This window comes from Dryobates pubescens, chromosome 30 (genome assembly GCF_014839835.1).
Source record: "Dryobates pubescens isolate bDryPub1 chromosome 30, bDryPub1.pri, whole genome shotgun sequence".
In the NCBI taxonomy this organism is placed as follows: Eukaryota; Metazoa; Chordata; class Aves; order Piciformes; family Picidae; genus Dryobates; species Dryobates pubescens.
Window position 1 is genome coordinate 2693221 of NC_071641.1, and position 24585 is coordinate 2717805.

Genomic DNA, 24585 nt, shown 5'->3' on the forward strand with positions numbered 1-24585 from the left:
GGATGGATACAGGGGTTGTGTGCTCTTCTCAGTTTGACTCAGCTCAGTAAAACTGGAAGAAAATTAATCCAACAAGGACAAGTGAATAGTCAGTTTGGCAACTGATCTGGCAGACAGAGAGGATAACCTGAATATCAGAGCTGGCACAAGGTCACAAAACTGAGTGGCTGACAGCACAAACGTGCAAAGTATACAAAGGAACAGACTATTCCAGCTGAATAGAGCACTCAGATCTAAGTAGGAGGAAACAGGAAATTCTGATGAGAGAGGGGGGAAAATGGTTCAAAACAAGGATGATAAAACACTGGAATGGCAAGTAAAGGGTCTTCATCCTTAGAAATTTGACCTGACTGAACATATCCCTGAGCAACACAATATAATTTTGTAGTGGGCCCTTCTTTGAACAAGAGTATCAACAGCTGCCAGATGTCCCTAGTAACCTAAAATATTCTGCTTGCATTTTAACTAATAGTTTCAATGATTAAGTTAGTATTTAAAAGCTACAGAGACAAAATTAAGTAGTGAGAAGACTTACTAGTTGCTTACAATTCCATCAAACATTTAAAATACCAACAACAATGCTAGAGACTAACTAGGAAAAAAAACAACATAGCAAGAATCAAAGCATAACATTAGAAATCAGGAACACAGCTAGCTGGGTATTCTCCACAGAAGTCTCTTCTGTTGAATTTTGCCAGTTGAGGAAAAGTACAATATTCCATGGAAATAAAACAAGCACCACAGATCAGACAAAATATACATGTATGCCTGTCGGCTCTGCAAGATGGTCTTGGAACCAAATTCTGTATGTTTCAGATCCACTGTTCCCAGTCTGTTCTGGGAAAAACTTGTAGGTACCAGCCCCTGATCAGCCTTGATATCTAAAGAATCTGTTACACTTCAGACAGCCAAGTGCTCACAATAGCTAAGGTACCAAGTGGCCTAAGAACCTGGCAGCCTCACCTGGGGTGCATTCGGGTGTTGCATGTTCACTCATATGCAACAGCACTGTGGATTCCCAGTGGGATCCAGAATCACTATTCTCTCTCCATCTTTCATCTCAATAGTCAGGTCACTTGGTCCACAGCTGTTCAGGACTGGACAACTGGAAAACTGGTAACAGAGTCTTGGCAGTATCGGCCAGTATCAACTAAGACACCCCAATGCATTTCACTTTGAAATCTTGCTGTAATGTGTGCACAGCTGAACACAAAAGCACTGGCAGAATCCAGGACAGTTTTAGGCCTATTTTTCCCAAATCAAAACCAAAAGGTTTTCCAAGAACTTGAAAGCCAAGGAAAAAGCCTCCATTTCCTATCCAATTATTGTGAAGATCAAAGATGTCATTATGAATTTGCCTTCTTAAAAATGGCTACAAACTGTCATATAGCATTTCATGATTCCTTTATCTAGTCATTGTTTGGTTTTGTTCAGTAAAGACTTTGAAACTTTGCAAAGTTTTTACCTATTTCTCTTCCTTATTATTGCAGAGTATACTGGAAACATCATCAAACCAAACAGTTCCTGCTTGTGTGTATATGCTCTCTCACATATACGTTGTTCAACTGTGCATGTGTACAGCTAATAAAGATATCTTAATAATACTGTGCTCTTCTGTTGCACTAAGGGGGAAAAAAGAGTGCTAATCAATTTTCTAGAGAAGACATTTACCCTGAGCTCCAGTTTTGTTTTCCACTAACTGCTTCCAGGGTGCATGCAATTGTTATATTGCTTATTTTCTCCTATTTATGTGCAATTCAAATTAATTATTATTCTTCATTTCTCCTCCAAAAAGCTAAATATATTCAGTAAGAGGGATTCCTTTACCAGCTATCTTTTTTGCAGGCTGATAATTCCTCCTATATAATATTAAGGGTTTGAAAAAATTAGAAACATTGCTACTTGATAGAAAAGATAATCCTAGATTATTCCCAAGTAGAGCCCCTAGTTCAGTAGCTGGCTTATCCCCTCTTTCCATCTTTGCATAAACTTCCTTTCATTTTTCCTATTGATACTGAAAAACAGTGGTTAAAAATAATTAGAATAACCTGTGATAGCAAGGATTTTCCAGTAAATGGAGTAATTAGAATAATTTATTTAATGTATTCTACTGAGCATTGCAGCTGTCTGATTTGAGACTTTTCTTTTCTTCACATAATCAAACAGAAAGTGTGCCAGCTGGCAACACGGGCTTAAAAAACAACCACAAGAAGCAATTCTTGAGCAAAGCTGATCTTTAAAGGACTTTATTTTTATTTTTAATTAATTCATATGACTGTGGGGGTTGGATTGAATGCTCACTTTTCAAGCCTTCTGATCATAGGTCACACATGCAATGATATAAAAGAATATTCTTCCGTTTTTATTTTTAGCTAATTAAGAAACCGAAGAGAAGCACATTAGACCAAGAAACAGCAACTGGAAATTAGTTCACTGAAATGAAGTTAACATAAAAAGGAAGTGCCAATAAATATTGTTTATGACCACAGACAAAGATCTAAATTTGGTCTTTAAGCCATGTGTTTATTTTCTTTTTATAAAGAAAATGGAAAATGTGGAATTTGGATTTCAACCCTCAGGTCCCCAGTCTCTTTCAAATTACTGTTTTAATATCTGGCTGAAAAGTAAGCATTAGTATTTTTTCTGCAATAGTTTTATGACACAGTATTGAATTCATCAGAAGTGGTCACAAGCTATTTCACAGAAAGCTCCATTGTTCACTCCTCGTAAAAAGGAACAACGTAAGTTAGGCAAGAAATTAAGTTGCAAAGCTGGTTAAGATCTGTGCAGCTATCCCCATTTCTATCAGAGAGGAGTCACCTCTGTTCTATAAATTAAGGCCTGCAGCATTTCATAGGTTACTGGCAGACAAATACTTTAAATCCAACTAACTGCAAGAAAACAACATTTGTTTTGAGTCACACAATAGACCTCACCGCTCTGGCTGATGAATCCACAGGAAGAACCTTCAATGAACCATTTCCCAAACGACTTCTACAAGGAACTGAAGATGCCATTCTAATCTTTGATTTATACAGAGTGTTAACCAGCACAGAACTTAACTTAGCAACTACACTCCCTTTCACCACCTCCAGACTGGCAGAAATTATCCACATTTTAAAAAACACTTTCTTTTTTCTACTTTATGCAATTTCTTGTCCTACCCTTTTTACCAGAGTATCTTTCATCTTCTATTAGTAAATAAGATGATTCACTTTATACTACCAGAAACTGGCAGGGACAGCCAGGAAGCTGCACCGACTTTGGAATGTATTCAAATGTTAAGAGTCACAGACTCCATATACTGAATTCATCAAGGACATCTGGGGATCATCCAGTCCAACTTAGTGCTCAAAGCACACTCAACTATACATACAATCATTTGGGGTTTGGGTGGGAACTCCACAACCTCTCTGGGAAATCTATTCCAGTGCTCAATCACCCTCACAGAAAAGAAGCTTCTTCTTGTTTCAATGCATTTTCTGTATTTCAGTTTGTGCTCACTGCCTCTTCTTGTGTCACTACGAACTCCTTAGATGTCTTTCCTTACTCCCTTCCCATCAAATACATGCACATACTGGTAAGATCCCCCAGAGCCTTCTCTTCTCCAGGCTGAATAATCCCAGTTCTCTCAGATTCTCTTTGAATGGTCAATACTCCAACTTCTCACAGCTCTCCATTGGACTCTATCCTGTATAGCCATGTCTTCTTCGTGCTGGAGAGCACAGCATTGTCACAGTACTACAGATGTGTCTCAGCAGAGCTCCAGTAAAGGCAAAGGATCACTCCCTTGACCTGATGGCTATTCTCTTCCTACTGGAGCCCAGGAGGCTACTGGCCTTCACTGCAGGAGCTAGTTCATGGCCAACTTAGTGTAGGGCTTGACTTTTCCCCTTGCTGAAGTTCCTTGTCAGCCCTTTACGCCTGCCTGTTCAGGCAATTCTAAAGGGCACAACCACCAGCTGGTGCACCAGCCACTCCTCCCACTTCTGTACTATCTTCAAGCTTGCTGGTGCTGTACTCTCCCACCATCCAAGGCATTAATGGGTTAAAAAATACAGATCTAGTACTGACCCCAAGGGTATACCACTAGCTACTGGCCTTCAGCTGGTCTCTGGGCTGCTGAGCCCAACGTTTTGAGCTTCAGCCAATTTTCAGCCCACCTCATGGTCAACCTACCTGGTCTACATTTCATCAGTTTGTTTTATGGGAGGCAGTGTGAGAAGTCTGACCAAAGCCAGTAAAAAATATCCAGAATGCTACCACACTAAGGATGTGTTTAAAGACCACAGAGCTATTTGGAGTAGTGTAGGTTAAATACTGGGCACTTAAAGGTGTTTTAAGAGAACAATTTAAGGCATTTTGGATCTATTTAGAAAAATGCTATGTTTGTTAAATAGTTGCATTTGGTCTTGACCTGTTTTGGTCATTTTTTTGCAATATCAATATTCTATTGAGTTCCCTAAACTATCATTGACTATCTTTTTAATAAGGATTATTACATAAACAAGTTAAACATTTTTAGTCTGAAAAATAATACAATTTAGAAATACATTTGGCCCAGAAAAATGAGCTGTAATATACAGAGGATAAAAACTAAAATAACACTCTGAAACAGCAGATTTCAGCAGTGTTCCTAGAAATGGCACACCAACATTTACACAACTGACCAGTCTTCAACAGCCTCCAGAGAATAGGGAACTGGTCACTAAAAACCTCATGTAATGACAACCATTTTCCATAAGCTGCAAAAAAGAAGTCTTGTGCATTAAACAGCTAGATAAATGTTGACTTAACAAATACTTTAATAGTTATTTGCAATGCTTGTTTATTACCATAATCAAGGATTTCTTTTATCTTGGAGAGAGAAAATGTTACTTTATTGAAGGTTCCTTGGGACAAAAAAATAAAAATTAGTCTTCAGCAAGCCAATCTATTTCTGGTCCTGCCAGGTATACCAAATGGGAATTATTGACTCTTGTACTAAACCCTCCTCTAAAGAGCTACGAGTCACTCATCGTGCCACATTACTTCAATGCAAGCCTTGAGATCAGATTAATCCTGAAACAGTTTGCCTCAGAACAGTTAAATGAAAAACAGGGCTTAAGAATAGAAAATCTCTCATTACTTTTCTGTAGCTCACATGCATGGATCCCAATGTACTGCAAATTCTGTAAGACCATCTATAACCAGGTAAATTTAGCCACAGCTTATTTGTCAACTCTAAATCTGTTTGGGGAATTCACTAGACTGCTTTTCTGATACACTTAAAATCTCCTTCCTGAACAGTACATAATCTAATTTCCCTATAAAACTATATGCTTGGCAAAAGTTAACATAGAGAAAAATAATTTTCAGTTGCACATACTGTATATAAAATGAAAGAAAATCCACTGTGGGGGTGTTCAAAGTCAACTGAACTAAGTAGTCAGCCAATGTCAACAGCAGACTTATGAAAACTGCAGCAAAACATGCCATATGGGCACCTCAATTTTACTGGAAGAAATCTTTTTTTCTTTCTGAAAACATAACACTTGATAAAGTAATTTTTAAAACTTCAATTAAAATAAAAAATTCTGAGTGACACTTTCCACCTACACATCACACATTGAAATTTTAATCATTTATATTTTGCTGTACCTCACTTCCCATTTGTCTGGAGCAGCAGTTTTTCAAAATGTTTGAATACAAACAGTACTGGGAAGTAGGAACATTTGAATCCTTTTAACAAAGGCATGAATATCAGCTCTCTTTGTTCCTGTTCCTATATAGGAACGCAGCAAAAAAGACTTCAGGAACACAGTTCGATCACTTGTAAGAATAACCAACAGTTCTTGAAGACTTAAGAAGTTTCTTTGAACTCCCTCATTATTCCAGTCTCCCCAGTTTAGGCTCAGTTCTTCAACCAAAGAGCAATTATACAGAACTTTCCAAGGTACACATTAGTGAAAGAATGTGGAAGTAACCAAGGAGGACAAGTCAAAATATCTGGGGAACTCCAGGCCTGTCAGCCTGACCTTGGTACCAGGGAAGATTAAGAAGTAATTCATCCTGGGTGCACTCACACAGCAAGTACAGGATAACTGTGGGATCAGGCCCAGTTAGCATGGGTTCATGAAAGGCAGGTCCTGCTTGACCAACCTGATCTCCTTCTATGACCAGATTACCCATCTAGTAGATGAGGGAAATGCTGTGGACATTGTCTACCTGGTCTTCAGTATGGCCTTTGACACCATCTCCCACAGCATTCTCCTCAAGAGCCTTGCAGCCCATGGCACAGCCAGGTGGATTCTTTGCTGGATTAAAAACTGGCTGGATGGGTCCAAAGAGTAGCAAGATTGAGTAGCTTAAATGCAAGATACACTACACCACTGTGATGATAACCCAAAGTGTCTTGTCTTGCCTCTGTCCAGTGAAGCATTAAAAGTCTTCATCCAGAAACTACAAAGCACAAGAGCATGAAATTTGAGATACCTGTACACCCTTCCACTCTGAAAGAGCAGGAGCAGCGATAAAATACGAAATGTTATCAACCATGGGCAGTCTCTACATAGAGACAGTGGGTCAGACCTTAAGCTGTTGTTGAAGACCACTTAACAAAGGAATAAAGTGAGGCATTAGCACTCCACAGCACTCCACTTTATGAGGTGAGACAAAAGGTGAGGCCTGGAACCATGCTATCAATAAATAAAGACTCCCAGTTTTCCATCCATGTTCTGGTTTCAGGTTTCCATTGCTCAGGTTCAGTAAATAAATGACAATTACAGTTTGAATCTAGACAGACACAACTGCACAAGTCCCAGTTACCCAATGTACCATCTTTCCCACAGCTGAACCCTCCCCATGGTTGCAGAAGGCTCTGTAGTGTATACCTTTATCTTCAGGGCATCAGCACAGTCCAACTCGCTCCCCGTCTCAGGTGTGCCCCTGCTTTCATGGATTCTAGCTCCTAGTCTCTACGTCACAGCATTTCAGTCCACGTGATCAGATCCAAATGTGTCTCACATCTAAAAGCTGTGGCCACAAACCTGTGCTGAACTAACAGGTTTCTGAGAACCTCCAGGGAATTCAAGGAGATAAAGCTCACTATCTGCCACCAACCGTTGTTTCTTCCTTCTAACATCTTTCCTGGAGTGGTGAAGTATAAAATCTATCACTCAGCTCCTACCATTTTCTTCAATATCTCATTAAGCAGCTGAAACACCACTGTTGTGATGAGTGTATATATGCACATATTCAAGCAATGTCCAGAATAAGTGCATATCCCTGTTGTGACTGGGAGTAAAAGCAGATAGAGAACTCCAGAAACATGGAGTTAGTATTCCGCACGCCGATGCATTCGGTAACTTTTCATATTAAGGGATGAGCAGAGACAAGGGCTCGTCATTAGTAAAATGCAAGTGCTTATTTTACTAGGACAGAATGATTGCTCCTATAGATACATAATTATCCACACACTTGAAGCTTCTGGGAGATAGAGTGGGTCTTTATCAGTGTGGAGAACATTTTGGTTAACTTTCCTTTGCATTTCCATACTGTGGTCACCTATACTTCAGTGAGTTAGTTGTGAAATAAAGTAATGAAACCTGATAATCTTCTCATTGAAAAAAATTATTGAATCCAGTCTCAGTAATAGCCATAAACTATTCTTGGTAAGATTTTTTCCATTGAGATAAATATTAATTGTATAAGCAGATCAAGAGCACTAAAAGAAACTAAACATTTTAAATTCCTTTAACCCTAGTACAACACATCATACCTCTACATTTTTTGTATTGCTTCCTTATCTTTGCTACCTTGTGCAGACACTGTTCTGCAAATTGTATGACAATTGCCTTTTGGCCACATTTAAATAGCTGCTTCCTGACTTCCTCAAATCAGGGATGTGGGTTATGTATTCTTCTTTTCCCATTAGTCTACATTAAGTAACCCTAAAAGCAAGATTACCTCTGAAATGGAAAAGATAATCACAATTTTGTTTGAAGGGTCTAAGAATTTAAGACCATTTGACTTACCGTCATGTAGGTTCACTCCTGCAAAACACAAAGTCCCATAAAAGTGTTCTTGTAACAGATCCACAGTGATCTTTTGGCCTAATACAGATTGGTATACACCACATTTGCATCCTCCCACATGCTCTGGCTACTACAAGTTAGAATAATAGAAACATTTAGGTTGGAAAAGACCTTTAAGAGAGATGAACCACCCAACCATTAGTGCTGAGGCTTTCCTGTATTAAACTTTCAGCCACTTAACAGCAAAACTGATCTACCCTAAGAGACAGGGCAATAGACATCTGCTACAAAAAGGTATCAAAGACTAAAACTCCAAGCCAGCCAGAGCTAAAAAAAGCTTGCAGAACTAACACATATGTAAGACACCACCAGACAGGTTCAAGAATTATGCTGCATTCAACAGAAACTCCAGCTAAATTCTGAGTAAAAATAGAAAGCATCTTTTATCTGGTATAGGGACTGAAAGAACAACTTCAATCCACAGAAAATCAAATAAATCAGCTGTAAATTCCACCAGTATCAAAAAGCACAACATCTGTGAAAAGAAAAGACATCTGATATGCATAGATTATCTTAGTCGCTACACTTCATTATCCTAGTGATCATAGGATAAGACAAAGGAAACAGTCTCGCCAGAACTGCTTCAGATTGGGTAACTCAGAGAGCAAAAAGGAATTGCAGCTTCCCAAAAAAGAAACATACAGCTCTATCATACAATTATCCTCTCAGTGTGCCTGACAAACCATCCTGAGGCATCTTTAGATAAAAAGGTTATGTCTAATTTTGTAGATGAACACCATACAGGATTAACACTGTACCCAAGCCTCCACTGTTCTTCCATTGAACTGCCAGGTGTACGAAGTCTATAAAATCCACACATCGAATCTAACAGTTATTTAAAAACACAGAATATATTCCTTTGCAAAAGTTCACAGATTAACTGGGCTATAAGCCTGTATCATCAGATAACCAGATTTTGGGATTTACCCAACAATCACCCCAGCAATGAAGTAATTTTTAGACTTGGAACTTGGTGCTCTTACAAAGAACATATGCAGTGGCGTGAACACTCTAAAATCATGTCAACCTATTACTTCCATTTGAAAAAATCATTAATTAAATTGTTGCATTCTACAGGGGCAGAGATTAGGTTGTAAAACTCTGGTATAGGAAGTGACAAAGAAACATTTGTTACTAGCACCTGAAATATTATGTCTGTTCTGTCCTAGTGGCAGTGGCCAGAAAACGTAAACCAGCCTAAACATGTACATTGTACCTGCAACGCAGCATTTTCTACATGCAGTATGACATAAACCAATTTCTACTCAGTCTGGGCATCCATATTTAGCTTTTGCTTAGATCTATGCAAAAAAAACCCGTTCCTTTCAAACTTGTAAAGAGTGCGTTGAGAAACATAGTTTAAACTCTGTTTTATACTAAGGATAGGTTAAATGGTAACAGACACCAAAACAGGCTGTGAGACAGACATCCAAAAAGGGCAAAAGTCTGGTACCTACATTGTTTATGTACTCAGAAAGCAGGTCCTGGAGAGCTTGGCGGATAGCATTGCACTCAGCAATGATGCGTTCGCGATGGAAATCCCGCGTGCAGGACGAATCAGCTAGCAAAGCTGCTCCACTGATAATAGCCTCCAGACGCTTCTCTAGTGAGGGCCTTATTTTCTCTTCATTCACTACAAGAGGATCCAGGATAATTAAATTCTGGAAAAACATCAGGAGTATGGGTAAGAAAATCAGCCCAATTAGAAGTTGCTCCTTTATTTTTCACTTGCATGAACCACAGTGACACTATGCTTCCTAGACATGCAGTGAGCCCTTTCCCCTTGAAGTATCCAAAATGTCTCCAACCATGGCAGACTCCCCTTTCCCTAATGGGTCTATGCCTAGGGGTCATTTGCAGACAAAGTTCTCTCTGCCATTTAGGTCTCACTAGTTCTAAGTCAATGGACATGCTATGAAAACTTACTGGCCTGGATGTAGTGCTAAGGTGGCAATAGAGCTTGCCTGCCAGAGCTGGTTCATACCTAAGCAGCTCAGAGAACAAGCAGAACAAGATCACATGTACCCGCAGGCCACGGTGACATTTTATGACAATTGCCTTTTCTCTCAGTCTTTCCTCTGTTGCCTGCTTCTGCTGCATGAGATTCATGTTTTCCATTCCTGGCTTCTGTCTCTCCTTCACCTGTATTTGGCATTTCTCCTTCTTCAGGGCACTTCACTTTTCCATGAAACAGACATGCTGCTTGTCTACCCTTAAAAGTATGCAGGCATTCTTATCACTGCACTATCTATTTAGTCTACTAATCTTCAAAACTGCCTAGCCTTCAACAAAAAACTACCATTCCACATTCTCTAAGACCTGGAGTCCAGACTGCCAGGTTCATGCTCATACAGGAGGCACATCTAAAAACAGTCAAATGTGTACCATCTTCCCAAGTTCCTATTGATTTTCCTCTTCCAGTTTTGTCACCATGTTTGTTAAAAAACCATATTATTTCTTCCTTCAAACTCTTCCCTCTGTCTGCACTTTTGGAGGGTCATCTGTCTTCCATATCCTCCCATACTGGAAGCCTCTCATATATCCAACCTGTAAATTCTTTAGATGAATGTATCCATCTTATACTAAGCTTGTAATGTTCATGTAGGATTATGATATTGTGTATGAGTTTACTACTCAGCAATATATCATGTTTTATCTAAGTATCTCAGACTAGAGTTTCAGCATTGTTTGAAAGAAGGGTTCAATATCTACAACATTCAGTCTTTTAGAGATCAGGAGGACCTCTGGATTTAACACAAAAGCAGCAGTGCTAGCCCACAGCTGAGAATGTTAAACCAGATTACATGAGCAGTCCAGTTCTGCTGATTTTTAGTCTAATACAATCCCACACTGTGGCACAAAGTCCCTGCTGTGACCTTTAAAAGGCTAGCTAGATACAGGCAAAGGTCAAAACTCTAGCACTTCTTAATTGTGTTTTCAAAGGACAAAGATTTAATTGTCCTTTCGCTTTACCTAGGTTAAACACAAGCAGATAACTCTATTGGCACAATAAAAATTAATTACATTTGAGAGTCAAGCAAATATTCTGAAGAAAAAGAAAAGGAGAAAGATTTTAATGAAATGCTTCATCATTTAAAGACATTCCAACTAGTAATTTTTACTCTAACTGAACATCTGAAACAGTGTCCTTATAATGCACACCACCATGCCTATGTTCCACATAAATCTATTCTCCTGCTCCATCCATATGTGCTTCCATGTATTAAGAGAACAGATTAGAAACTACAATTTTAAAATGCAGTGTGAGAAGCAAGGAAGAAGAGAAGAAACATACAAGTGTTCCTTCAGCAGGCAGGAGCTTGTCAGATTCAACTTTGAGCATGATCAAAAGGTCTGTTTGGATCAACACTACAAGATCTATGTCCTATTTCAATGTATTTCTCTAACCTTTCATTGAAAATTTTAGATAAAATCTATTACCATCAGTCATAACAGCTGTTCTCCTAAAACTTTATCAGCATTGGAGTTCTGAGGCTGAGATCTAACAGTCTGATCATTTCCAACCAAAAAGACCTGTATTTGCAAATGTGGCTAGAAACTTTCAGTCCTTTTGCTGATCTGGGCCTGCATAAATTGCAGCAGATGAGAGGCATGGTCTGTAATCTCACCTACAATTTTTGGTAGGACAATGGAGATTAGCACTGATATGAGGAAAGCAGCCATGAGAAAGAGTTTTCAATCAGGTCAGGAGTAACAAACTGACTTTCTCCAAGTATTTGCTTGAATAATGGTAGGAAAATGCACAATTTGTTAAATCATATTGGTTATGTCACTTTATTTCAAGATAAGCAGAAAATAGAATTGGTTTTCTAAATCATTCAGTTTTATCAACTACATAATGATCCCAGTGACAAGTTTGGGAATAAAGGATTTTAATCTGAGTTCCAATGCAGTGAAAGTAGCAGAGATTACCACCATCTCAGAATCACTGTTATTTGTTAACTAAACTCATGGGTTCTACCCATGTACTCAAGGATGTGTCTGTCCCTACCACTACTGACACACTTGGAAATCATTCTTCCCTGCTGTTCAAAGGAAGCCAGATATTGCACAAACATGACCTCAAACTATGTGAAGAAAGTGACCTCTTTCAATGAAATCATAGAATTGTTAGGGTTGGAAGGGACCTCAAGGATGATCTAGTTCCAACTCCCCTGCCACGGCCAGAGACACCTCTCACCTCCTCTCTATGAAGTGGGTCCAGTCTGCGTATTTGGCCCTCCGCTTCCCTCAGCAGAGAGTCACCTACAACAATGACCCTCCGATTTTTCCTTTCAGGGTCAGTTTTTATGGCTGGCCTGAGGCAAGCCAGCCCTGGTGTTACCTCAGGCCTTTGTGGCACTTTTGGCCTTCATGAGCCCCCCATTCTTGCTTGCAACCAGCTCCTTCTTCAGAGGCTCATACCTGTTCTGTAAGGGCACTGTGGGTGGTGTGCTTCTTCCAGGAGCATGTTTGCTCCTTTTGTATAATTTGTTTCATCAGGTGGCTACTTGTTCCCATTGACCCTGCACATGTGAGCTACTGCAGGAAGTCTGGGGGGCTACCTGACTGATACTGTTTAGACTAGAACATTAGTTTTAATGTCTTTAGGTCCATCACCTATTATTCCAATAGTTAATTTTACAATCAAATAATGGAATTAACCATTTTTCCCAGAATGCTGCAGTGTTACAGCTTTACATACCTCAAGCTCATCAAGTGCGCTTCCAAGAGTAGCTGTATGAGATGTAGGTTGTCCCATTTTATTTTCAACTCCTTGGGAAGCATTAGAAATTACATTGAGAGCATTCTGTATTTCATTGCAAATTGAATCCTTGCTGGCTGTAAGGGATGCAACATCTGAATGTTCCAAACAAGCTGAACATATTGAATGTAGGAGAGATGAATTTTCCTTCAGGGATGCACGTGCTGCAGCAATTTCATCTCGATGATTACCCGATTTCAAATCCTGTCAGCAAAAGAACATGCTGTTTAGTTCAAAAAGCACTTCAAAACTTCAACACTGACAAGTAAAGTATAAACAATTTTTTTTTCCTGTATCTACTCTAAGGAAACATTGAGTTAAATTCATCAAAGATTGTGAAAATGGGCTACAGCAATACTTACAATTGAATCATCGTTATCTCTTGAGAAATGAACAAAGTTGGTGCAAAACAATCCCAATTTTTATTGTGTCATAACCAGCCCCATGAACTGTCCACATTTTGCTTGTTTTTAAGCACAGTTTTCCTATGAGAAAACTAGCCAGGAAATTAACTGTCTTTCTTCCCAAATATGTCTTCTGTCATAAGGATAAAAAGGACAACAGAGCTGCAGGCAGGGTTAAGCAAGGAATTTTGTGACTGTTGTATCTGAACAAATTCTCCATGTTTCCTTTCCTGCCCCACCAGCCTGTGTCCAGAGCACACTGCAGGAAGGAACAGTATAGGTAAGGCAGGAGAATCCTGTATTCATGATAAATGGGAAGCATGGAGAGTGTGGAAATGAAAAGGTACTCAAGAGAAGCCACCTCTGTGAAATGTCACTGGCTGTTTCTCCTCTCTCCCTGCTGTGTACATGCTTTAAGAATTCAGGGATTTTACCAGACCCATCTTGCTCCTCCTGACTTCACACAGATGTTCTTGAAATCCTACTCCCTCCTGCCAGCCCAGACAAGAAGGAACACAAAACTCAACGGAGCTGCCAAGGCAGACTTAACTGTCACTAGGAATCAATCTTGGGAGCTATTATTTGGACATGAGAAAGTTATGGACTTGGGGACAATCATACAGTCAACATCAAGATTGTAAGGAGCTTGCTGTCTCATTAAATACTCTCCCCACTGTCCTGCATCTTGTCCCCTTAGGAAAAATAAAATTGAAAAGTAGCATTTGCAAAACAGCTTGGGTGAAGGAGAGAGTTAAATTCAGGGGGGAAATTAAAAAAGCTAGGAAAAAAAAAGAAAAAACAAAGTATCAGAAAAATAAAAGCCTGTGGCACCAGCCTCAAATGATGAGCAGAGGCAGAATGAAGAATGAACAATGAAGCGCATACAAAAACTGCTTGCAGCCTGCTCTAAAGCAAGCTGAAGTCCTTCTAATTATTTTCCTTCGCACTGCATCAGGCTCTCTATGCATTATTTACAAAAGCATTGCAGTATCGACTTCTTTCTGCATAAAGTTCATAAGTTTATGGCTGAATAAAATAGCATTCAATATTAAATGAACCAGTCCTGTGTTTTTAAAATCTCATTTACTGCAAGATGTGCATTGGACATAGCATTGCATCTTACTTCCTCAGGCTAAATTGCACATCTCATGGATACAGTAAAAGAGAGAGAAAAGGAGACCTGAATAGAAGCACACAATGGTTTAACTAGATGATCATCTGAATAGAAAACTGAGTTATTTTCTTGGGCATATTAATACTTAACATATTTTTTACACTGTCACTAAACCAATATATAAATGAATAACCATGGGGCAGGAATTACTTCATTACCAGTGTACACAAATCCAAAACTTGTGCACCTCTGGCCTCTGAAATTTATCCAGTGCACTCTAAACAAAAACTGTAGTTTATTTTTAAATACTGAATCATGTTCTCATTATTCATGGGTTCACAGAATGGTTTGGGTTGGAAGGGACCTTAAAAATAATCCAGTTCCAACCCTCTACCATGGGCAGGGACACCTTCCACTAGAACCGCTTGCTCATGGTCTCATCCAACCTGGCACTGAACACCTCCAAGGAGGGGGCATCACCAACCTCCCTGGGTAACCTGTTCCAGTGTCTCACCACATTCACTGTAAATAATTTCTTCCTAATCTCCAGTCTAAATCTCCCCTCCTCAAGCTTAAAGCTATCACCCTTCATCCTGTCACTGTCCCCTCGAAACATTTATGCCAAAATAAAATAAACACTCATAGTAAAATACATCTACAAGATCTTTCATACTATAGTTATTTCAAGTGTTTGGGAAATAAAAGGTATCAACATTCCTGTACACTACCACACATAGAATAGAGCTGTTAAAGCTTGCAGGAAGTATTTTGGCCTGGAATGTTGTCAATGGAAGATGATTAACTGAAAAATATGGCAGTGTGACATTTATCCACAATTACTTCTTTCTGCAATTCTATTACATTCTCATCATACCATATGCTCTTATTTTTTACTTGCTTCCTTTTTTGAGGTTTTAAAATTAGAAGGATTTCAGGAGGATTTGGGGATATTTATTAAATTGAAAACTTGTTTCATTGTCTGCCTTAGAGGTATTAAGCTACTTAGAAACAACTTAAGTAAAACTATTAGTAGTGGAATATATGGTACATTAGCATTTTTACTGATACACAATTTAACAGACATGGGAAAAAAAGATCTTTTACATCTAGCATGTTCTGTCTTAGCATTTTACACAAATAGTCATATCTAAACTGTTTGTAATGTCTTCCCATTGTAAGTTACAGGGAGGACAACAGTTCACCACAAGTGGGTAATGCACTGCAATAGGGACCTAGAGAGGCTACAAAATTTTCATCCTCAAAAATATTCAGAAGTACAATATTCAGAAGTCAGCTATTCAGAATTCAGCCAGACAGGACCTGAGCAGCCTGATGATACTTAGAACCTAGCCCTGCTCTGAGTGAAACATTTGACTAGATCTCTGGAGATCCCCTTCAGCCAAAACAAGATATTAATTTTCATTATTCAAAAGCTGAAAGTGAATATCCTGTAGCTTCATAGCAAGTCAGGAAACTTCTTTTGCAGGGAATTCTATGGTAATAAAGTCCTGCTTGAATAGGCCCCATGTGTGTAAAGGATAAGGGGTTTATTGGCATCTAACACCTAAAACCACATACATGTAAACCATTAGCCATAAGGTACTCCAAGGCCGTGCTTCTGTATCTTTAATGTGAAAAGCTCCTACTATTCAGGATATTCAAAACTTGTGATGAAAGGCTAGCTACACATATTGCACAAATCTGACAGACTGCGAAAATATTTTAGTAGATTTCCATTCCCCACCAACATCAAATCCCATTTAGGTCTGAGGAAATTTAATAAAGAACAAAACAAAAACCCAGGCTTACTTTGCACTGACTTCACTAACATTTTCCATTCTAAAATCTCCTGATTTCAGCTGTTTGTAATGTTGAGAAATGAGTAAACTGGGCTAAAACTGATCACATCAGCTAGCTGAGAGGGGTGGTATATTTTTTCTTACTTGATACTTCATTTATTTACAGAAAAGATTAATTCAGACATTTTCAGCTTAAAGGCTAAGGAAAGAATTCTCCCATGTCAATACAGTCTGAAAAGTATTTCCTTGAGAAAAATCCAGTATTTCCACTTTTTGAAGAACTGACTTAACATTTGCTTCTTTTAATATGCCATGTTGCAGTTGCAGCAATAAAACTCAAGTACAAAATACTCCACAGCATATGGTTAGGGCACTTTTCAGAGGAAAGGAAGCTCAGAATCTATCGTCTTGGGAGACGAGACTGCCAAAAAAGCCACAGCAGGGCAGACAGGGTCAAGGAGTAGAACAACAGTACCTCCACCTCTTCCTTGTTTTGTCACAATGAAAATACTTTTTATCTTTAAGCCTATGACACAAACTCAATGTGAAAAGGCAATTTTATCTAAAATGGCTTTTAAAACTGTTCTTTAAGCAAGTAAGTTGTTCTGCCATACTAGTTATAAGCCATTGTGTTGAAGTAATCACATACTATTCTTCCAGTCACTCAGTGCATACACTGGCTACTCCTCACAAAATAAAAGCTAAACTCAAAAAAATTAAAGTAGTTATCTGTCATTGCCATGTTAGCCTTTGTAGGCCTAATGGTTTGCTGTCTATAGGCTCTTTAGTTTTTCTGTCTGTACCCCACCAAAGCTCACTGATCATCACATGGCATACTTCTTACAGATTACCAGACACCTGTCACTTCCTTTTCTCGCCAGAATGTTGGCCAGTGCTTTGGCCTGCTGCATCAGCTTCCTGCTTAGACAGCCCCTTTGCTTCTCACAGCAATAGCCCCAAGCACTCCTTGTGCCCAGAAGCCCATTTTCCCTGACCCCTAAGGAGAAAGGAATCCATAACAGTATGGCGTCATATCACAAAGCTGAAATTCATTAATTACGACCAGTCAATATAAAATGGCTTTCTCCAGTCCCTCACACATCCTTTTTACATGCTCTTAAGAATGAAAGAGACTGTGATTGGAATACAGGCTCTGATATACATTAAAGGAAGTAAAAATGAGGGAAAGAAATTAAGGAAAGACAGGTAGAGAGAAGTGGATAAGGAGGAAGAAAAATTTTGAAAACAAGAATACTAAGGAAAGAGGTAGAGGGAAAATCAAAGGCAAGAAGCAGATGGAACAGCAGACATGGCCATCAGGCTTCAGTATTATGTCTTTTAAGGCCCAAGACTTCTCAGGGCAAGTGATTGGACAGCTGAACACTACAGTCCCTCCTGATAAAGGGTGAAAGATGGATTTCATCCCAGGTGTGACCAAATACAGAGAGAAACCTCAGTTTTTCTGTCCCCTGGTTTCCTCAGCAGACTCCTTTTTCCTCTCTGGCTGTGTGTCAAGGAAGGAAATAACATATGGTAGATGGGAGCAGAGGCTCAGCAACCATCACTGAAATCGCTACCATACATTGTATTTTAGGTTTAGTTTTTTAAGGCCTCATCAGTAAAATGAGGTCAGGTAAGACAGTCTAAGCAATAATGTACTTCACATGACCAAGTCATTTACCAAGCAGAAGCCATCTCGACAGATGAGCATTTAAAAACTTATTTTTACCACACTTCATGCAGCACTGAATACTCTGAGCCTCTGCATACTTTCCACTTGCAGCCACTCCTTTGAGATGAATACCATGCTACTAATGAGCCTATCATTTTGCATTGTTAGTTACAATTTGACTAAACAGATCAGATCCAAAATCTCCTCAAGCCAACGGGAAACCAAAACTGGTGAGTAAATACCGTAACATCAACAACAGCAGGCTTCTTTTGAATTTCAGGAGCTTTTTTTCTTAAGATGATGATTTAGGCATTTATTTAATTTCAAGATTGCCCAATTAATTCAAAATTAATTACTTTCATCTCTTTACAGTACCAGTCTTTCGTTTGCAGTGCACTCACAAACGCTGGATGAGTTGTGTCATTTCCTGAGTTGCTGAAACTATGACACAGTAAATTATATTCTCTCTTTATCCACCCTAGGACACACTCCAATCAACACAGTATCTTATAATTTCATGACTGTGAATTACATTTATAGAAAAACTGCAATAGAGTTGTCTCAGGAAGTTTATATAACATGAAAACAACCTTTCCAAAACGTTTCTTTCCATTCTGGATTCTTCTTGTGATCTCTTAACACAGTGATAAACCATGCTTAATGACTATTTAATCCATTTACTTTCTAGATTATTATTAAAACATTGTTTCTGAAAAGAGAACAGAACATTTAAAAATTTAATCCTTCAGAGACCTGATTTTCAAAGCTAAGAAGCATAACTGCTTACTGAAAGGTAACAAATCTTTTGTGTTTTACTATAATAGTCTATTTTTATACACTGTGGAGAAGTTAGTCATGCTCTGGAAGAAAGCTCCAGCATTTCTAATATAAACATCTTTCATCATGAACAGGAGATGCACCTGTGTATTTGTGTATTTCAAAAGTAATATTCATCCATTTCCCCAAAAAATCAAAGTATTTTGTTTGTGAAACATATGCTGGTGCTAGCTCTTTAGGAGAAAAGGTAAAGGATCTCAGTTCCTCTGCAGGAACAGTTTGCTGTAGGATTGCATAGTAGCAGCTGGGATCAGAGCATCAGCACCGAATGAACCCAATATGACAGAAGCCCTTCTCCTGAAAGAATGTACAATGAACAGAAACAGGTCATGCTACAAGGAAATAAGAGAAACTACATGGAAAGAAGAAAATAAACGTGTGAGCAGAGGGATGAACCATTTAAGCCACACATTCTACTTCTTGCTCTCTTAGGGACAATCAGGCTAGAGAGAGAAAATGCAATAGGAGAAGACAGGAAGAGTTCGTAATTCTACGGGACTGCAGCAGTCTTAGGAAAGCTAAATAATGCTTCATTTCAACCTATTTCACACTAATCAACTGCCAGTAAAAACTACTTCTATCTCATTCTACAAAGCCATGTATTTTCCAGTTTTGGGGGGGTCTTTTTCTGCTGGATATTTTTTATGAGATTTTTGGTTTGCTTGAGATTGTTGGGGGGTTTTTTGTGGTCTTGAGGCAGCTTTTTTAGGAACCATCAGCTGAAGACAAACAAATCTGTTTTAAAATTGCCCAGGTCTCCAATCTAATTTCAGTGTTCTCTGTCCCACATTCTCTCTACAGAATTGTGAAGAAACTGGAAACTGCATTAGGAAATAGTGGCATAGAAATCATTCCTCTGTTAAAGAGCTATTTATACACTAGTGTAACAACAACAAACTCCCTCAAAAAGGGCATTTAACAAATCCATACACCTGCATTCTGTATACTGACTCAACTTACAACACCCACACAGCAGCTGTGCAATGTCTGTTATTAACTATGTTTTCTGCTTTTTAGACACTCTTCTTGGAACCCAGGCAAAAATAATTTGTCCTTGTTATGCACTCACAGGATGCTAACCTCAAGATTTAAAATCAGTCTCATCAATCATTTTGGCACAGAAAAATGCCCCAATATGCAAAACATTTTAAATTCCCTGAGCACTGTTTTAAATAACTCTGAACTCAGATTTGTGAAAGCTGGTGAAATTTGTTCAGTCTGCTGTTGATTCAGCCTGTTAATGCCACAGAAAGAATAGGGAGCTGCCAAAAATCCAACAGCATAACAAGACTTTCATGTGGAAAACATTTTTAATAACCACAGGCTCCTCAGATAATTTTTTTAAAAAAGAGAATCTATTTTGGATATCTGTAAGAACTTTATTTTTTCTATCATAATAAAATGATTTCACTAGCATTTGTATGTTGTATTCAATAGCTGTTACATTGCAAGGAAGCGTTCTGGTAGTTCTGGACCAATGTCATGATTTTTGTCAGATAATTTGGGATGCCTGGCAGCTCTCCTTTATCAGGGACTGCTTCCAGACTTGCACCTAGTCATCTGCAAGTAGGTTTGTGTATCAGGTAGTGAGAATCCCTCAAAACAGAGAATGAGAGATGTATAGCTGACTGCTCAGAAGTACATGAACTATATACCGAGAATTGCAATGACAACAAATCACAATAGCTTACAGTAATTAGTTAACTAGCAAAGCATTTTCTCTGGCCTGGCTAAACTTGCAGGTTCAGTGCATGGATGGATATGCAAGAGAAAAAATAAAGCAGGAAGTGGGCAACAACTATACAGCCAACTAGCAACATAGGAGGAGTCAGAGTTCATTATCAATGCAATTCAAGCACCTCAGCACCATTTCCCACTGATTGCTCCATGGTCAGCAACGTGCCCTTGTGGCCAAGGAGGCCAATGGGATCCTGGGGTGCATTAAGAGGAGTGTGTCCAGCAGATCAAAGGAGGTTCTCCTTGTCCTCTACTCTGCCCTGGTGAGAACATGCCTGGAATAGTGTCCAGGTATGGGTTCCACAGTTCAAGAGGGCTAGGGATCTACTGGAGAGAGTCCAGCAGAGAGCTACCAGGATGACTGAGGGACTGGAGCAGTGTCCCATTAGGAGAGGCAGAGAGACCTGGAGCTTTTTAGTTTGGAGAAGAGAAGATTGAGAGGAGATTTAATAAATGTTTACAAATATCTGAGGGCTGGGTGTCAAGAGGGAGGGGACAGGTTCTTCTCAGTTGCACCCTGTGATTGGACAAGGGGCAATGGATATAGATTACAGCACAGCAGGTTCCACCTCAGCATGAGGAGAACTTTCTTCACTGTGAGGGTCACAGAGCACTGGAACAGGTTTCCCAGAGAGGTTGTGGAATCTCCTTCTCTGGAGACTTTCAAGACTCATCTAGGTGCATTCCTGTGCGACCTGTGCTAGATTCTATGGTTCTGCTCTGGCAGGGGTGTTGGACTCCATCTCCAGAGGTCCCTTCCAACCCCTAACATCATAGCATCATAACATCCTGAGTGCTTGAATAAAAGGATTCCACTTGTAAGTGAAAATTCCAGGTCAAAGTGGTTGTGTAATAAAGGTTAGGATCTGTGGCTTGCTGTTAACTTGAAAGAAGTGCAACATTCCTTACTCCCCTCAGAAAACAATGGGATGATTATTATTACTTCCATATGAGGCTGCTCTGTTGGAAAATCACATGGAATGGAAACCCAGTGGGCTCCAGCTTGTTCTGAATGGGATCTAGAGGAGATTAACACAGTGGCTGCTGAAGAATGAGCAAGAGCTGTGACCTCCCAACAACTGAACACATTTCTTCTCTGTTTAGAAGTGGGGTGTAAAGTGAAGGAACCATGCAGAACCCTTCTGTGCACCTGGAAACACAGGCAGAAATTATGACTACCTAAAGCCCATGTTTCTCCAGGCTTTCACTTCTCAATGAAGCGGCTTATTCTTTCTTGTTATAAAGCAAACAAACATCTTCAGAGGATAAATCAGTAAGCCAAGTTCTAGCTACTTTCAAATTGCAAAGAAAAACTGGTTCAGGAATATAGCAGCTTGCTTCTTGAAGAGAACAAGACCCAAAAAAATAATGTTACTAATATCTTGCTCTTTCAAAAAGCTCCTCATCAATCCACAGACCAATGTTCTGGCCTCTTGGTCCCTGTCAAGTTTAGATTCAGCTCCTACACACAGGGCACCAATCCAGGAGAAACTAAAGAGGATGACTAAGCTTTTAATCATTGAGCTGGAAGCAGTACCAGCCACAGCATGACCTTCGAATAAGAAATAATTTCTTTTCAAAGAATTGACCCAAACTTTATTGTTAAGTTTAGTAATAATTTATTCTGCAGTTTCTCTCCCAGAGAGGTACAGAATTTTCCAGCAGACTGTCTATACACCAACAACAGGAAACACAGTTCCAAAGTCATTAAAACTCTTTCTGTAAGGAAGACTTTTTTTGGTCTCATGAGAGACTCAGCATCTACTCTCTAGTAAAGTCATTCCTTTACTCAGGTTCTGATTCCACGGAGAACTACATAAATCTCACTGAAAACACGAGTCATGCCACCAACCTCCATGGGACTGGGGAGATACCTTCTACTTCATTTAAAATAATTGCAATAGCATTGGTAGACTAAGAAATGGACAGAAATGGCTGCCAGTAAGACAAAGCATACCCGTTACACACCACCTCTAATCACCAGATTTGAGCCTCAGGTCTTCAATAATAAAGGCCCCAAATATTGCCATCAAATCTTTGGACCAAACAGTTCATCAAACATCAAAATATCAAAGACTCTAACCAAGTCCTCCTTGTAATAGAAATCATTCTATCACTTAGATGGAATACATCTCTCAGAATTTGCCAGATTCTTTTATTTTAGAAAAGATGAAGAATTTCATTTTTAAAAGTAATCTAAGGCTTCAAACTGATAGTTTAGACAAATCACAAAGCAGGACTGCCTACCAGAACATCTACAGGTAAAGATGTTTCTGTTGTCCAGTCAAGGGAGAAAACTAGACATTTTCTTTCTGAATTCAAATGAAGGCATTCAGCTTTTCATGAATAGACAATTCATGATAGCAGTTATGAGAAAGCCAAGAGTCATGTACTCTCAATATGGTGTAATTAACACAGCCAAGAGATCACACAGAATCACCAAGGTTGGAAGAGACCTCAAAGATCATCAAGTCCAACCTGTCACCACAGACCTCATGGTATAGCTCAGACATCCTTTTGTTTCTCACTTCCAAATAAACTACAGCTCCGCTCTTCATCCACACTGCTCATCTTTGCTTCAACAGATCCAAGCAAGTCACAGGTCTAGTCTTTCTCAAAGATGACACAATCATAGAATCATACAAGTGTTGAGGTTACAAGCTTTCTTCTCATACTATTGACCACTCATTCTGCGGCAGCTCAATTCTACTCTAGGAACTGCCACAGCAGAGGATAAGGCCCATACATCACAGCCTGCTGCCGCTTTCTGCATCTAGGTTACATCATCATATGCATGCAGGATGCCAGCTGACTCATGCATTTTACTCTGTTATGACAAAGTGGTTACTTGTTGCTTCAGCAGAACAAAAAGGATGGACTTGAAGAAAGATGAGTTTGACAAACACACAGTGGCCTATGACAGTCACAATGTGGGAAATAGCAAAGGTGAAACAGGTTAACCTTCAAATATTTCTTCAGCTGCTCAGAAGGGTGAAGGCAACCTATCCAAAAGAGAAGCTAGGTCAGCTTACTATAGCCAAATTTAAAAGAACACCACAAACATATGAAAGGCCAAAAATCAATACTGGCAAAACATAAAACGAGCTCAAATTAGCTAGGGACACCAAACACAGCAAGAAACACTTCTGGAAATGTTGAAGTAGTAGGAGTGTGTTGAAGTAAGTGTTGGAGCACTAAGGAGAAATCTTCAAAGCCAGATAATAATGTGAAAGACAACACGTTCACTGCTTGCTTGCTTGCTTTGTTTTCTCTTCAGACTTGACTGGAAAGATCTCCTTCCTCCTCCTTCCCTCAGCTTTATGTCCTGAGCATGGTGACCTACATTATGTCTTCTCACATAGAATATTGGGAGACTCAGCTGCAGGGACAAAAAATGATCCCTGTAGTCCCAGTCATGATAGCTAGGAAGCTATCAGAGGTTCCTTCTTAACCACACATTAACTATAACTGAGCTTCATTTCCATATGGTTGTCAAGGGTATCCTGTAATACTTTTTAATTGCCAGATCAGGCAAACCATCTTCTATTTCTATCTTCTTTAGATTTCTATAGGAAGATGAAGAGTGTTTCATATCTCCACTTGTTCTGCTGGAGGGAAGAGGTCAGCTCTGTGGCCTGCATACTGCACACCAACACAAAGGGACTGCAAAGCAGCAGCAGCCAGCAGGTTCAACGCTTTGGTCACATAACACTCCTGAGATCGCTATAGCGCCCAAAAGGCCAAACCAACAGGGAGGGTGCCTGCATGAGCAGCTGTACGACTGCCACAGCAATAGATATTTCAGATTCGGAATAGAAAGGCAGCACAGCTATGCTTTTTTTCCTGAATAAGATATATTTACAAAAAGGACAAAAAATATTTTTTATGGTCACACTAATTTAACTAGACAACTGGAACAGCAATACATTAAAAAGAGCTTCAGTATTTTTCACAAAGCCAAGGCAAAACCTGACAGGTCATTTATGAGAACTGAACCCCATGGATAGGTAAAATCATGTATGATACTGAAAACACTTCTGAAACTGCAGAAATATGTGACCCAAAAAGAGATATATAAGTACATTTAACCACTAAAAATGCAAAGTTAAATTTAAACATTAGCATTAAAGTGTTAAGCAGGGGCTTTTCTTCCAACACTTATACTTGTCTCGAATCTCCAGG

At 39.2% G+C, this 24585-nt stretch overlaps 1 protein-coding gene across 2 annotated transcripts in view; it reads right to left on the bottom strand.

Annotated features, from left to right (window-relative positions):
- Positions 1 to 24585, bottom strand: part of CTNNA3 (catenin alpha 3) — a 307748-nt gene that overhangs the window by 240200 nt on the left and 42963 nt on the right. For both annotated transcript variants that reach the window (XM_054174672.1, XM_009907134.2), the window contains exons 6-7: positions 12781 to 13044; positions 9533 to 9736 (exon numbers count right to left, since the gene is read on the bottom strand). In XM_054174672.1, coding sequence (XP_054030647.1) covers positions 9533 to 9736; positions 12781 to 13044 — 468 coding nt within the window. The remainder of the gene's footprint in view (positions 1 to 9532; positions 9737 to 12780; positions 13045 to 24585) is intronic.